This window comes from Brachyistius frenatus, unplaced genomic scaffold, assembly GCF_029030835.1.
Source record: "Brachyistius frenatus isolate BFR_SWC_R1_liver_20210118 unplaced genomic scaffold, ASM2903083v1 Contig_82, whole genome shotgun sequence".
In the NCBI taxonomy this organism is placed as follows: Eukaryota; Metazoa; Chordata; class Actinopteri; family Embiotocidae; genus Brachyistius; species Brachyistius frenatus.
In genome coordinates, this window is record NW_027210681.1 from 1507139 (window position 1) to 1520000 (window position 12862).

Below are 12862 nucleotides of genomic sequence, written 5' to 3' on the forward strand. Positions count from 1 at the left end.
GCAACACTGACCACTGCACTATTGAGCTGGTGGCCATAAAATGAACGGAAGTCATACTTAAAGCATGCCGTCAGAAATATCGTAAAAAAGCCAGACTATAGCTTTTTCATACAGGACATGAAATACATCTTTAAATCTCACTTCTGTGGCGCTGCGTTTCAAACCGTCCTGAAAAGACCTTTAAGTGCACCTCGGAGGATAAATTCACAGGACGCCACTCGGTTTGCTGAGATATTTATTTACACATTTAACTAGTGGCCATTATATGAAAAGAAAGAACATTTTTACAGTTTATTTACAGCACCTGTAAGGCATTATGAAAAAAACTGTACATTGAAATCTGACAAGGAAACGAAAATAAAACACACAGAAGCTTAAATGAATTCACAATGAAAGTATAAAATTCAGCGTAGTTATGATAAAAACTTGTTGGGGAGGAAACGTTCGAAGCTCGTCCTCCCTCCGAGGATTCATCAGGAGCGACGAGGGGAAACGACCTGCAAAGGATTCTGGGTACTGAACGGCCCAAACCGAGAGTGTATTGCACTTAAAGTGTCCACACAGAGGAGTGTCAGAGACGGGAGCACGTCTGAGAAGAAAACCAATGAATTTCTTTAAATATTTAATTCATAATTTACTTTCTGTATTTAATGTATAATGTGACAGTTTCTCGTTATTTCTGTGACACTTTCAGAATTTTAATCTCGCAGCAGAAGCAGTTTCACACGAAGAAACGCATCTAATCTACAAATGATCCGTGTCGGGAAAACGGGCAATTTTTAAGCTGGACTTTGGTCCAAAACAGACGATTCAAGTCGCTTTTTAAAAATACGACAGAAGATGTTCTCGACGTTTTCAGAGTCGATTTTAAATCATCGTGTTGAACGAGCAGCGTTTTCATACAAACATCCAGACAGGAACATAAAATGAAATAAAAACATTAAATGGAGGAGAAAGCTGCTCGTTAAAGGGAAAACTGTTCTCACCTTCAGGAGTTAATTAAGAAGCCTTCATTAGTCTGAGCTGCTGTGATTCATTATTATTAAGAGACGAGTCTGCAGCTGTTCTCAAAGTCTTCATTTAGTTATCAAGTTTCAAAATTAGTGCCAACAAATACAAATCATCACTTTTCAAAAGTCAGTGAAAATAAAGGAAACAATAAGTGCTGTTTGTGACCGATTTTGTGTTTTTAAAAAGAAAAATTAAATTTTACTGTCAAGTGTTTCTTCAAAACTAAAGTTTTATTTTGAAATCCAAAAACAGCACTTCCTCAGTTCAGCTCCTAAAACAGCTGAGAAAAGTTAAATTAGTGTAACAGATGATTTTCAGGAGTTTTTCTTTGAACACAAAAAAAAGCACACAAAAAAAAAGCACAGAAACGTGGAAACGTGCACGCTGACTTCTGATTGGCTGATGTGCAAAACAACTTATTAATGGAGCGATTCAACAGAAAAAACTCACTGGAAAAGAAGAAGAAGTCTGGAGGGCAATTTATAGTGACATAAGCTCCGCCCACTGGTGAACGCTCGCTGCTCTCAGTGTTGTTTTTACTTTAAATTAGTTTGTAATTGAAGACTAAAGAAGTTGTAGTGATAAGAAACAGGAAAAACAACAACAACAATAATGTGCGTTTGTTTATTATAATTGTGATTGCCTCTCCTCTAAACCTCTCCTGCCTCCTCATCTTCATCACCTTCATCATCTCCAGTGAGTTTCCTGCTTCAACAACCAACAGAAGCTGCGTTCGCCCTCAGTAGTGTGTGTGTGTGTGTGTGTGTGTGTGTGTGTGTGTGTGTGTGTGTGTGTGTGTGTGTGTGTGTGTGTGTGTGTGTGTGTGTGTGTGTGTGTGTGTGTGTGAGAATCAGAGGAGTGTAAAGGAAAGTAAAGCCCTGGAAGGCGACGACCTGTCGGCTTAAAATCCAGATTAAAGAGTTTCACGATCACGTCTGTCGGGGAGACGATGAATCGATGAATCGATGAATTGATGAATTAATGAATTCCTGCAGCTGGACAACAAATCCTCACTTTAATCTGAATTTTAATTATTTCATTATTATTAATTGATCTGAATTACTGTTGATCTCCAAAAACAATTAATCTGCAACTATTCTGATGATCAGTTCATCGATTTTAAGCAAAAATGATTAAATTATTCAGTTTTTAAGTTTTGCATTTTTTTTTCTATTTAAGTGTTTGATGTCAGAATATTCAACTTTTATTCGGTTTTACTCTGATGAAGCAGGACTTTGTTTTAATGGTTGAGTCAGTAAAATGTCAGAAAATGTCGACCGACATCTAAACTTTGAAGAAAAATCCTGAATGTTTGTTTTCTGCTTTCAAAGTGATTTAAAATAGTTGCTGATTAATTTTCCTGTTGATCAACTCGTCACAGAAACGCTTTCAGAACGATTTTCTGGAGGATTTGTTGAAATCAAAGTGATGATGACGCGTTTACGGTCGTTACTAGAAAGGTTTACATCTGCTGCTGAAGCTATAAAATAATCTGAAGACTAAAACCAGCCTGAAACTACCAGAAGCTGAGGAGCCAAGGCGCTTTTTATTATTACGTCTTATTCTGCTTGTTGCTTAAAAGTTTCTTCTTCACGCTGAAGACGAGTCGCTGGTTCAGTTCGACTTCACCGAGTGTAAAGTGCTCTGAGAGGAAATCTGGAAACGCTGATTCAAAGATTATTGGATTTCATCATTTCTGGATCATTATAACATAATTAAATGTTGAATTATTGAACACGAGATGTGAATCATTTCATTCCTTTGTAACGGTTAGAGGAAGTTCTGCGTTTTGTTTTGTAGGATTAGTCTCCAGCCAAACTTCCCTCGGTGATTTCTTTTTTTTTAAGGTTTACAGTCGGAGCTCCGTCCGGCACGTCGGCGTCGTCATGGCGATCCGGAGCTTCAAACTGAACTAAAGCAGCAAAATGAGGAACATTTGTGGAATGAAAAACCCCCGAAGACCCACGCGGATCAATAACTCAACCACGAAGCCTTTTAGAAAATTAGTTAGCACCAACAGTTCGAGTCTTTCAGAGTCGCTCGAGTCCGTTTTTTGTTTGCCAGCTTTACGAAGCCGGTAAAAAAACAAAACAAACAAAAACACAATCTGTCTGTGAAATACTGACAAAGGCTGCTGAAGATTCACCAACCGCTCGGGCTCCTCCGGGACCGACGGGCCGCTCGGCTCGTCTCCACCTGAAGCTCCGCAGCGAGGTTAGCTTCGGCGCTACGTAGCTTCGAGCTCCCGCGGCCGGCGTCGGGCGCTTCGACCTTCGACCTTCGACCTTCGACCTTCGGGTTAGTTTCGAGGAACGTGTGGCGTCAGCGTCGGGGTTAGCGAGTGTTAGCTTCTCAGAGCCGGGCTGGCGTTTTTGTCCGTCTCCTTGTTTCCGTCCTTCATCAACGCAGAAAACACCTGCGAGGAAAATCAGAGGAGGAACGTTGACGAAACGAAAACAAAAAAAGATTTAAAGACGAGCCCGCGACCTCTGACCTGAGCCCAGCGGCGGTTCCTGCTGATCATGTGCGTGTTGGCCATGGCGTTGAAGAGCGTGTGAGACGGCAGGTCGTCCGGCAGGCGCGTGAGGAACTGAGCGATGTGGATGAAGTCCATCTGCAGCAGGACGTCCTCGAACAGACGCAGGATGCCGAGACCCGTCCGGAAGAGAGACTCCTCGCCGTCCCGGCAGAAGACGTCCCACACGCGGCACGCCACGTCCAGAGGGAGGGACTTACTGTACAGGGTGAAGATCCTGGAGGGACGCGGGTTTTAATTGGAGTAGAAAATGTTAGAATAAAAAAAACAGCCAAAAAAAGCTAAATTCTTAATTTTGTAACCAAAACTAACAAAACTGTAAAAGAAAGCTTATTATTTATAATAACTTGTAATTTTGTTCTCCGTTTAAATATCATTTACTCACAAACTGGATTTTTTTGATTGCAGTGCGAGAAATTTACTCTCAAAACTTCGTTTTTTTACTTGCATGAGAAATAACAAGTCTCCTGTCCTACACGGTAAAATGACCGTTTTTTTAAATGGACTCTGGTGGCTGTGAGGTTGGAAATGTGACTCCAGTCAGATTTCTGCATGTGCGGATCTAAAGTGTAATAAATGTACGCGGTCATCATCGTTTACTGATCGTCTTTGAAGCGCTCACCAGTCGATCAGGTAGAGGTCAGGGGTCAAACTGTTGGTCTGGAAGTGGCTGAAGAGACGAGGCAGGTTCTCCTCGAAGAAAATCTCAAAGGCGGCGAAATACTTCAACATCTGACATAAAAACACAGAAGGAGGTCAGGCTGAGCTCTGAAACATCAGAGAGCTCGTAATAATTCATAATAATTAATCAAAGCAATACAATTCATAAAAAACGTGTGCTCTTATTTTGAAGTCGACAGAATTTGCGTGCTTTTATTTTGAAAGACAGGTATTCCCCCGACACAGTGAGGTGCCGGAGCTGTTTTCTCCCAGTTATCGTTACATAAGCCGAGTCGTTTCATTTGTAAACAGAATCAGGATCAGATTTTATGGAGGTTTTTTTTAGTTCTTTAAAAAAAGAAAGAAGACGAGCGGCTTAAACACGACCGGGTCACGAAATGAGTGACCTTGAGGTTGCTGCTTTAGAGCCTTTCTTAAAACCCGCTGAGCATCATGGGTAGTGAGTCCGTGTGCTCACCAGCTCGTGGTCGACTCTGAAGAAGGCCATCTGACAGGGTTTGTTGAGCAGGTTGGCGAAGGTGATGAAGGCCTCGGCCTCCTCCAGGTTGAGGATGAGCACGGCGGCGATGAAGGACATCCCCTGAACCTGCAGCACCACGAACACGGAGGACGCGTCACAACAGGATTTGATTGACAGGCCTGTGGTGCAGTCAGGTTACAGCAAGTGGGACTTAGTATGTTTAACTGCTGCACCCCCCCCCCCCTCCAGTTCGTCCAAATATGGTCACTTCCTGCTCCAAACCGCTCCGAGCTGATTTTCATCTGAATTTTAGTCTGCGATCATTTTGTCAGTCAATAAAAATCTAACTCACGTAGCCGATGTCGGGTCGGTAGCAGGTGTACGCTCCCAGGACGCTGTGGAGGAGGTCGTGGTAGGGACCACCCTGCAGAGAGAGAGGACACGGTGATATGAGAGGGGCGGGGGACTGGACCGTCAGATCTCCATGACGACCACCTGTCCGTCACAGGCGCGTCTACCTTCTGGAAGATGAAGAGCGAGGGGAAGGTTCTGGAGATGTCCAGCTTGATGAGGTCCAGGCTGGACTCCCTGTCGGCCAGAGACGCTCCTCCGTCTGAAACACACGGGTGGAGGTTTGAGTTTCGGAAAGCAGGCGAGGTTTAAACAAATCACGATCGTCACGGCGACCGCGGCCGAGTCGTACCGCTCTCGCTGTCGTTCACCGAACTCGTCTCGCTGTAACTCCTCCACTTCTCTTTGGCTCTGGACAGGAAGATCTCGTAGAGCTCTGCGGGAACACAAACGCACATCGACGGCGTCAGCAAGCCCCCCAAAAATATTACGTATTTTAGTGTTTTTTTCACGAGTGGGCGTGGCCAAGCAGCTCGCTAGTTGTTCTTTAAAGATCAAAGGATGCTCAAAACATCACGAAACTTTGCACATGCACCAGGCATGTTAAACCTCACGGCCGCGTCCACCCCCCCGACCCGCTGGCTCCTCCCCCGACAGGTGCAGGTGGGAGGGCCCCCCCGCCCCATATGACCGTGTGCAGTTTGAAGGAACAGGCTCCGGTTGCGGTGTACCTGGTGTGATGTTGAGCTCGTTGCCGATGGCGAGGCTCCACACTCGTCCTCTGACGCTGGGAGGAAGTCCCTGCCACCACAGGTCCCTGACCCGCCGCGTCCCCTTCCTGAACACACACACACACAGTGAGCTGAGTGGACCCACCACACACACACACACACACACACACACACACACACACACACACACACACACACACACACACACACACACACACACACACGTACATGGTGTCCCAGTGTGGCAGGATCTCGTTGTTCCAGATCACCATGGCGTTGGAGATGCTGTCCTCCTGTCTGTGTCTCTCCTTCATCTGACGCTTCTTCTTCTGGGCTTCTTTCAGCTCTGAGACGGAGACGGAGACGGAGACAGTTTGACTTATATTTAGTTTGTTTTGATTCCTGCTGTACGGGTCAATTCAAAGCAGAACATATCCGTTTTTTTAAATAACAAGTGAGGTAAAGTGTGTGTGTGTGTGTGTGTGTGTGTGTGTGTGTGTGTGTGTGTGTGTGTGTGTGTGTGTGTGTGTGTGTGTGTGTGTGTGTGTGTGTGTGTGTGTGTGTACCTCTCCTCTTGGCTCCGGCCACCATCTCCTCGTACTCCAGTTTGTGTCTCTGAGTCTCCTCCATGGACTTGGCGGGCAGGTTCCTGAAGGACAGACTGGGATCAGGAAGTGTTTCTGTGACTGCCGAGTGTTTTAGATGCTGAACTGACACAAATATTGAAGTTCGACCGGGCTGCAGCGAGCGATTAAACGCCCACCAAGAAAAAGCAGAAAAGATTCTGCATGAAACAGTTTATTGTTTGATCTCTTCCAGCTCGGTGAGACTCACGCCGGCCGGTCCTCCAGGATCAGAGCGGTGGTGGACAGAGGCTCGAACTCCAGGTTCTTCCTCCTCCCTGCAGCCGGGGGGCGCTGATGATCTGGGGACGCGTCGGGGTCGTTCACCTGCTGCTCCTCCTGCTCCTCCTGCTCCTGCTGCTCCTCCTGCTCCTGCTGCTCCTCCTGCAGACACTGAGCAAAGAAAAGGAGCCGTTACGGGGCGATCGGAGGATCCCGAGGTTCCAGGAGAGAAACTCATAAACGCTGCAGGAGGATTTAATAAAGCGCTGCTCAAAGGTGGACGAGGAAGTTCCATTTTTTTATGTTTTACATTTTATATTATACATCTCAAAATGTTTACAGCTACACAACAGGCCTACACACACACACACACACACACACACACACACACACACACACACACACACACACACACACAAACACACACAAACACACACACACACAAACAGAGCGATTGTTCATGAGCTTCAGCACAGAGGGAGTGTGTGTGTTTGTGTGTGTGTGTACATATCGCCTGATGAATGTCAATGTTTGTGTCCACGTGTGAGCTTGTATATGTGCAGTGTGTGTGTGTGTGTGTGTGTGTGTGTGTGTGTGTGTGTGTGTGTGTGTGTGTGTGTGTGTGTGTGTGTGTGTGTGTGTGTGTGTGTGTGTGTGTGGTCAGCCTGCACAATAAGCAGCTCATTCACAGGAGCAGGACATCTGTGGGTCAACGAGACAACACCGTCTTTTATGTGGGGGACTTCTGAGCGCCGCCAGCAGGGGGCGACAGATCTCCCTCCGACTCAGGATGGATGCGATGAAACCAAATCCACGAGCAGTAACGTGCAGCTTTAACAGCCTCAAATCTCCTGGTTTAACTCGTGAACAGCAGCTGGCTGCAGATCCAACGAGTTTTACCGGCAGTCAGCAGTTCATCTCCAAGATGCTCGATGAGATCGATGAAGAAAAAACAACATCAAACTGTCGCCTCCGAGTTGGAAGCTCAGTTTGTCTAAAATATAAAAACTGCAGCAGAAAGAGTTCCTGAAACTGGAACGACCAAAAAAGGTCTCTTGGTTTCTAGTAAAAAAAACTAAACAAAAAAAGAATCAGGTGGTGACGGGACTGCAGGATCTTCATCAGTTCTGACTGTGACCTCATCAGAGGAGGAGGAGGAGGAGGAGGGAGAGGGGGAGAGATCAGGTTTGAATGGACTGATGAGAAGCTGCACAAACTGCAGTCAAAAGGGAAAAGTTGATGTGAAGTCAGCCCTCCTCCTCCTCCTCCCCCCTTTTCTCCTCCTCTTCCTCCTCTTCCTCATCCTCCTCCTCCTCCTCAGCAGTTTTTGTGTCTGACGTGTCAACTGGCTGAAGCCAAACCACATCTGGCCGTCTCCTCTTCTGATGAATCATCCAACTTGAGGCTGCCGTCATGTGAGCGGACGGAGCTAAACGTCCACGCTGGGAGGAGGTCGGAGGTCGGAGGTCACCCAGAGCCCCGGAGTAGGAGGCGCTACCGCTCCCGGTAACGTAAACACAGATGACCGTTTTTCACCGGCCGAAACAAAGTGAACGTTAAACCTGATCGAATTAAAACCGACGAGAGAGAAAGAGGCTGCTGTGTGTGTGTGTGTGTGTGTGTGTGTGTGTGTGTGTGTGTGTGTGTGTGTGTGTGTGTGTGTGTGTGTGTGTGTGTGTGTGTGTGTGTGTGTGTGTGTGTGTGTGTGTGTGTGTGTGTGTAATCATTGGCCCTTCTCAGCTGCAGGCGGTGTGTGCAGAGGTTGCTTAGCGACCACACACACACACACACACACAGTAAATCCATTTTACAGACTCGTTCCAGCCTCCGTATTCGATGTAGAAAAAAAAAAAAGAGCTCGGCCGAAACACGAGAACAAAAAAACCCACTGAATCTGAAGATAATAAAAATCAAACCATCTACTTTTTAACTGAAGTGTTCAAAGGTTTGAAGTCAGTAGAAAATTCTGCTTTTTACATCACAGCACAGTAAGAAGAGAAACACACAGAATATTATAAATGATTAATTCTATTTTTTTTATTCTTAATTTAAGCACAACGAAAAAATTAAAGCTGAAAAACAAGAGAATAAATCAGTAATTTCAGAGGAAAAACTTGAGTGACTTCGGCATAAAAACATTTAAATTCATACTGAACCTGAATCTGGACAATTTCTGCTTCTCATTCAACCATTCAAACACTAATGCAGCAGTCAAACCTCACGATTACTGAACAACCTGCTCTACTATCTGAACCACTGAAACTTCCATCAACATAATAAACCAAAAAAGATCAAAGCTAGAAACTCAAACAGAACTTTTAAAACCAGATAAATTAACTCCAGATCTAGAAGTGGATGTTTTTTACACACGTTCCTGCATCTCATTAAAAGTAAATAAACACAAAGATGCTCATCAGTGATATTTACTGGAATCAAGTCAAATGATCCACCTGAGAAAAAAAACACCAGATGAAAACTACACTTTAAATTTAAATATAAAATGATTTTACAATGATTGGGTTTTTTGGGGTTTTTTTTACACACACGCGCGCAACAAGCTGCCAGCTGAATATCGAGTCCAGATGCAGCACTTCAACATCTGCAACATCTGGACCTGTAATGTTTATAAAAAACACTCAACCTGCTGTTTCAGAGGCAGCAGAGACAACAAGTGGTTTAAAGTGAACTTCTGCTTTATTCCACCGATCCAACAGGGGGCGCCGACGAGCCCGCGGGTGCAGAAATGCGCCAACAAATGCAAATAAAGAAAACAACCCTGGATTTACTGTAAAAAAAAAAACAAAAAACTCCACATTCGTGAACATGTGTGTGTGTGAGGAGCCCACCTGCTCGGTGGTCGCCGCGGCAACGTCCTCTTGGCTCGGATCGCTCTCTCTGACCGCCGTCTTGCCAAACAGTCGCCAGCCCGTTGCATTGTGGGACGTCGCCTTGGGCTCTTTGGATTTCCTAGAAAACAGGCTCCTGAAAGAGACGACAGGGAGAAGACGTGACCGCTCCGATCTGGTCGTACGGGGCGGGACGTTTTTAATTTTTATTGAAAGATGAATTCGATGCGGCGACGTCGCCGGTTGTAAATAACTCCTCTGAATTTCAAGACGTTTCATGAATCTTCCCGACTGCAGGAAAACCTTGTTTTTTTTCAGTTCCTCAAACAGAAGGAAAGCGGTTAGAAACGGTGACGACGTCGAAGCTGCCGCGTCAGCGGTTCTTGTGTTCGTTTTTCAGTGGAAAAAGAGGAGAAAGAGGAAGTGAGGGAATCGAGAACAGGAAGTGACACGTCAGGAACACGCCGAGCTCCGAAGTCGACAAATATTATTCCTTCACAGTCTGCAGGTTCAACTTCAGCTTTACAAGCGAACACTGTTTCAAGGAGACAGTTTGCAACTATTTATTTTGTTTACAATAAAAAAAAAACATATCTTCAAATAAAAGGACGCGTCGCATTTCACACCAAATTAATAAATTAAAAGAGGAATTAAAGTCCGTTTCTACGGTGAAAGAAGGATGTTTTGTGTCGGTTTAATCCTCGAGATGAAGATGAGATGGTAATATTTTCTACATTTGGCAGAATAAGTAGAAAATGCGATTGTTTTTTAATTAATCTAAAGAAGCTTCCATCTTCTAACAAGTGAAAGGACGCAGCAGCAGGAACAGAAAAGGGGAAGTTGTGTTTCTTGTTTTTCTCTTTCGATCTACAGAGAACCGTCAGCGAGGCGGGAAAAAAGATGAAGGGACGCCTGCAGAGCGGCACTGGATGCAACAGGTCGGGTCGTCAGCGCTCATCATCCGTCGGCAGAACAAAAAACAAAACAAAAACGTTTTCCACGTCGGCTTCCATCAAAACTGTTCCTGAGATCAGAAGCAGCTTCGACCTCCCCGAGGAGCCGGAAAACACCCGAACACCTGCAGCACATCTGGACACATCGGCTACACAGGGCGTGTGTGTGTGTGTGTGTGTGTGTGTGTGTGTGTGTGTGTGTGTGTGTGTGTGTGTGTGTGTGTGTGTGTGTGTGTGTGTGTGTGTGTGTGTGTGTGTGTGTGTGTGTGTTAGGCTGTAACCTACAGGACAGGATGTGTACATAATTAACCACGGAGGTGATTAGAGAGGATTAATTCCCTTCAATAATTAAAGATGATGAGCTCTCCGTCCGTCCGTCTGTCTGTGTTTCCTTTTAAGACGCCGTGACATTCGAGCCAGCTGCCGAGGACCGGGTCCAGACCAGAACCGGGTCCAGACCAGAACCGGGGGCCCGACTCAGATTCAACAAACAGAAATGTTCCTCCATCTGCCAGTCGGAGCAGATTTTACTGCTTCAGTAATCAAACAAGAAAATATATATATATATATATATATATATATATATAACTCCTCCCCCAGCTTGTCCAAATATGGTCACTTCCTGACGGACAGAATCTGAAATGGAGGCTCCATAACGGTCATCAGAGAACCCAACAACACCAGAACCACTGAACATCACTGATGTGAGCACGGCTCAGCATCAGGACCGCACCACCGTGATCCGGACATCCACAGAACCTGATCCCAGATCCGTCACCACATTTCACTCAACCTGCCTGAAACAGCTCTCCGGGATCTCGTAATCTGGTTCACGCCGGCGAGTCCCGCTGCGTCACGGAGGTTAAAAGAGACGAATCGGCCCGCCGGCTTAAAAAAAAAAAAAAAAAAAGAGAGGAGAGGAGAGAGCAGAGGGAGCGCCGAATGTGGGCCGAGCCCCGAGGACAGAGGCTGCAGCGAGTCCACGCTGGCCGAGGCCCGCCGGATCGCTCACTGCTCTTCTACCAGAACTGGGGCACGATTAACATGCAGGACTGATCCACAGCGCCGGGAAGACGAAGGCACACGGCCTCCCTAATCCCTCCGCAAACACAAACTATATCTGAAGAACAGACCGGAGGAGTGTTTGTTGGGAGGAAGGAAGGAAAGTGTTACGCATCAGAAACCTCTTCCTGTTTCCACCGGGAATAACAAAAAGATTCACATCTTCATGTTTATTATACTTACTCCTAAAAGTTTATTTTGATCTATTTGCTTTTCTTTCTTTATTTCCTCCACACTTTCATACTTTTACTCACTTTTAATTCCTCTTACTGATCCTATCTCAGGTTTTTATCCCACCTTCTGAATAACTAACTTTTAACCTTTTTAATGCATCTTTTATACTCTTATTTTAAGTTTCTATTGTATTTTTCCTTTTAATTTGTTCTCAAGTTTATTGTACTTTTCCGGTCTACAGCTGTCGTTCTTATTATTGACCTGTCAATCATCTGTAAAGCACTTTGAACTGCAACAAAATGTGCCAAAAGTGCTATTTAAATAAGGTTTGATTGATTGATGTAAGGAAGTATCTGTCCACTGATGTTGATTTATGTACATCAGAAATAGAAGAAATACTTGTTTTTAATTAATTTGGCGACGTGCTGATTGGCTGGTCAGCTCAGGTGTAAAAACAGGGTCAAAGGTCGCGCTTGTGTTTTGTAGCAACAGTAGAAAACGCGTGTCCCCGTCTCAAAGACTTATATATATATGCACAAATTTTAAATGACAAAATACACAAAATATTTCTACGGCAACAGAAAAATATTTTTGCACATGTAAAAAATGGTCTATTTTTTGCAGACTTGAATTTGTGAGGATTTCTTTTGATTACAAGTTTACACATTCAGATAAACAAAGTTTTTGTTGATTTCACGAGCTCGAAATATTATTGGCTCTTATTTGATCCCATTTTAAACTACAACTGTTGTGACTCGCATCTGATGACAATTTAATACCAGATATAAACATCTGCATGTAAACAGGTGGAGGACCTCCAGCGGAGATCAAACCGGTCTGTCGAGAGGATTGTATGTTTCTGTGTTCCCTCTTCGTTTACCGCCACGTCTCCAAACCATCAAACCCACACCGTCTCCACCTCTTCACAAAAACAGACACACAACAGGCCGACCGGCGACGCAGGCACCGGAAAATCCATCAGCCAACAGACGGGGGAAAAAATCAACAATTTTAAAGACTAATTATTAGTTTAAGTCATAAAAAATATCAAAGATTCTCCAGTTTGAGTTCCGACGACGTGAGAAATTTACCAGCTTTGAAAATGTCCCCGTAAAAAAATGTGTTGCAGAAGGTGTAACGTGACCTATGACCCCTCTGAACTAACACTGCAGTGTGTGTGCGTGTGTGTGTGTGTGTGTGTGTGTGTGTGTG

The 12862-nt window shown here is 44.8% G+C and overlaps 1 protein-coding gene across 1 annotated transcript in view; it reads right to left on the bottom strand.

Moving 5' to 3' along the window:
- Positions 1-218: 218 nt before the first annotated feature.
- LOC138627172 (TBC1 domain family member 12-like) overlaps positions 219-12862 on the bottom strand; it is a 15120-nt gene continuing 2476 nt past the window's right edge. The window contains exons 2-13 of the mRNA XM_069709328.1: positions 9462-9597; positions 6605-6786; positions 6337-6419; positions 5999-6116; positions 5771-5877; positions 5392-5475; positions 5207-5301; positions 5041-5112; positions 4686-4814; positions 4170-4279; positions 3506-3764; positions 219-3427 (exon numbers count right to left, since the gene is read on the bottom strand). Coding sequence (XP_069565429.1) covers positions 3356-3427; positions 3506-3764; positions 4170-4279; positions 4686-4814; positions 5041-5112; positions 5207-5301; positions 5392-5475; positions 5771-5877; positions 5999-6116; positions 6337-6419; positions 6605-6786; positions 9462-9597 — 1447 coding nt within the window. The 3' untranslated portion in view covers positions 219-3355. The remainder of the gene's footprint in view (positions 3428-3505; positions 3765-4169; positions 4280-4685; positions 4815-5040; positions 5113-5206; positions 5302-5391; positions 5476-5770; positions 5878-5998; positions 6117-6336; positions 6420-6604; positions 6787-9461; positions 9598-12862) is intronic.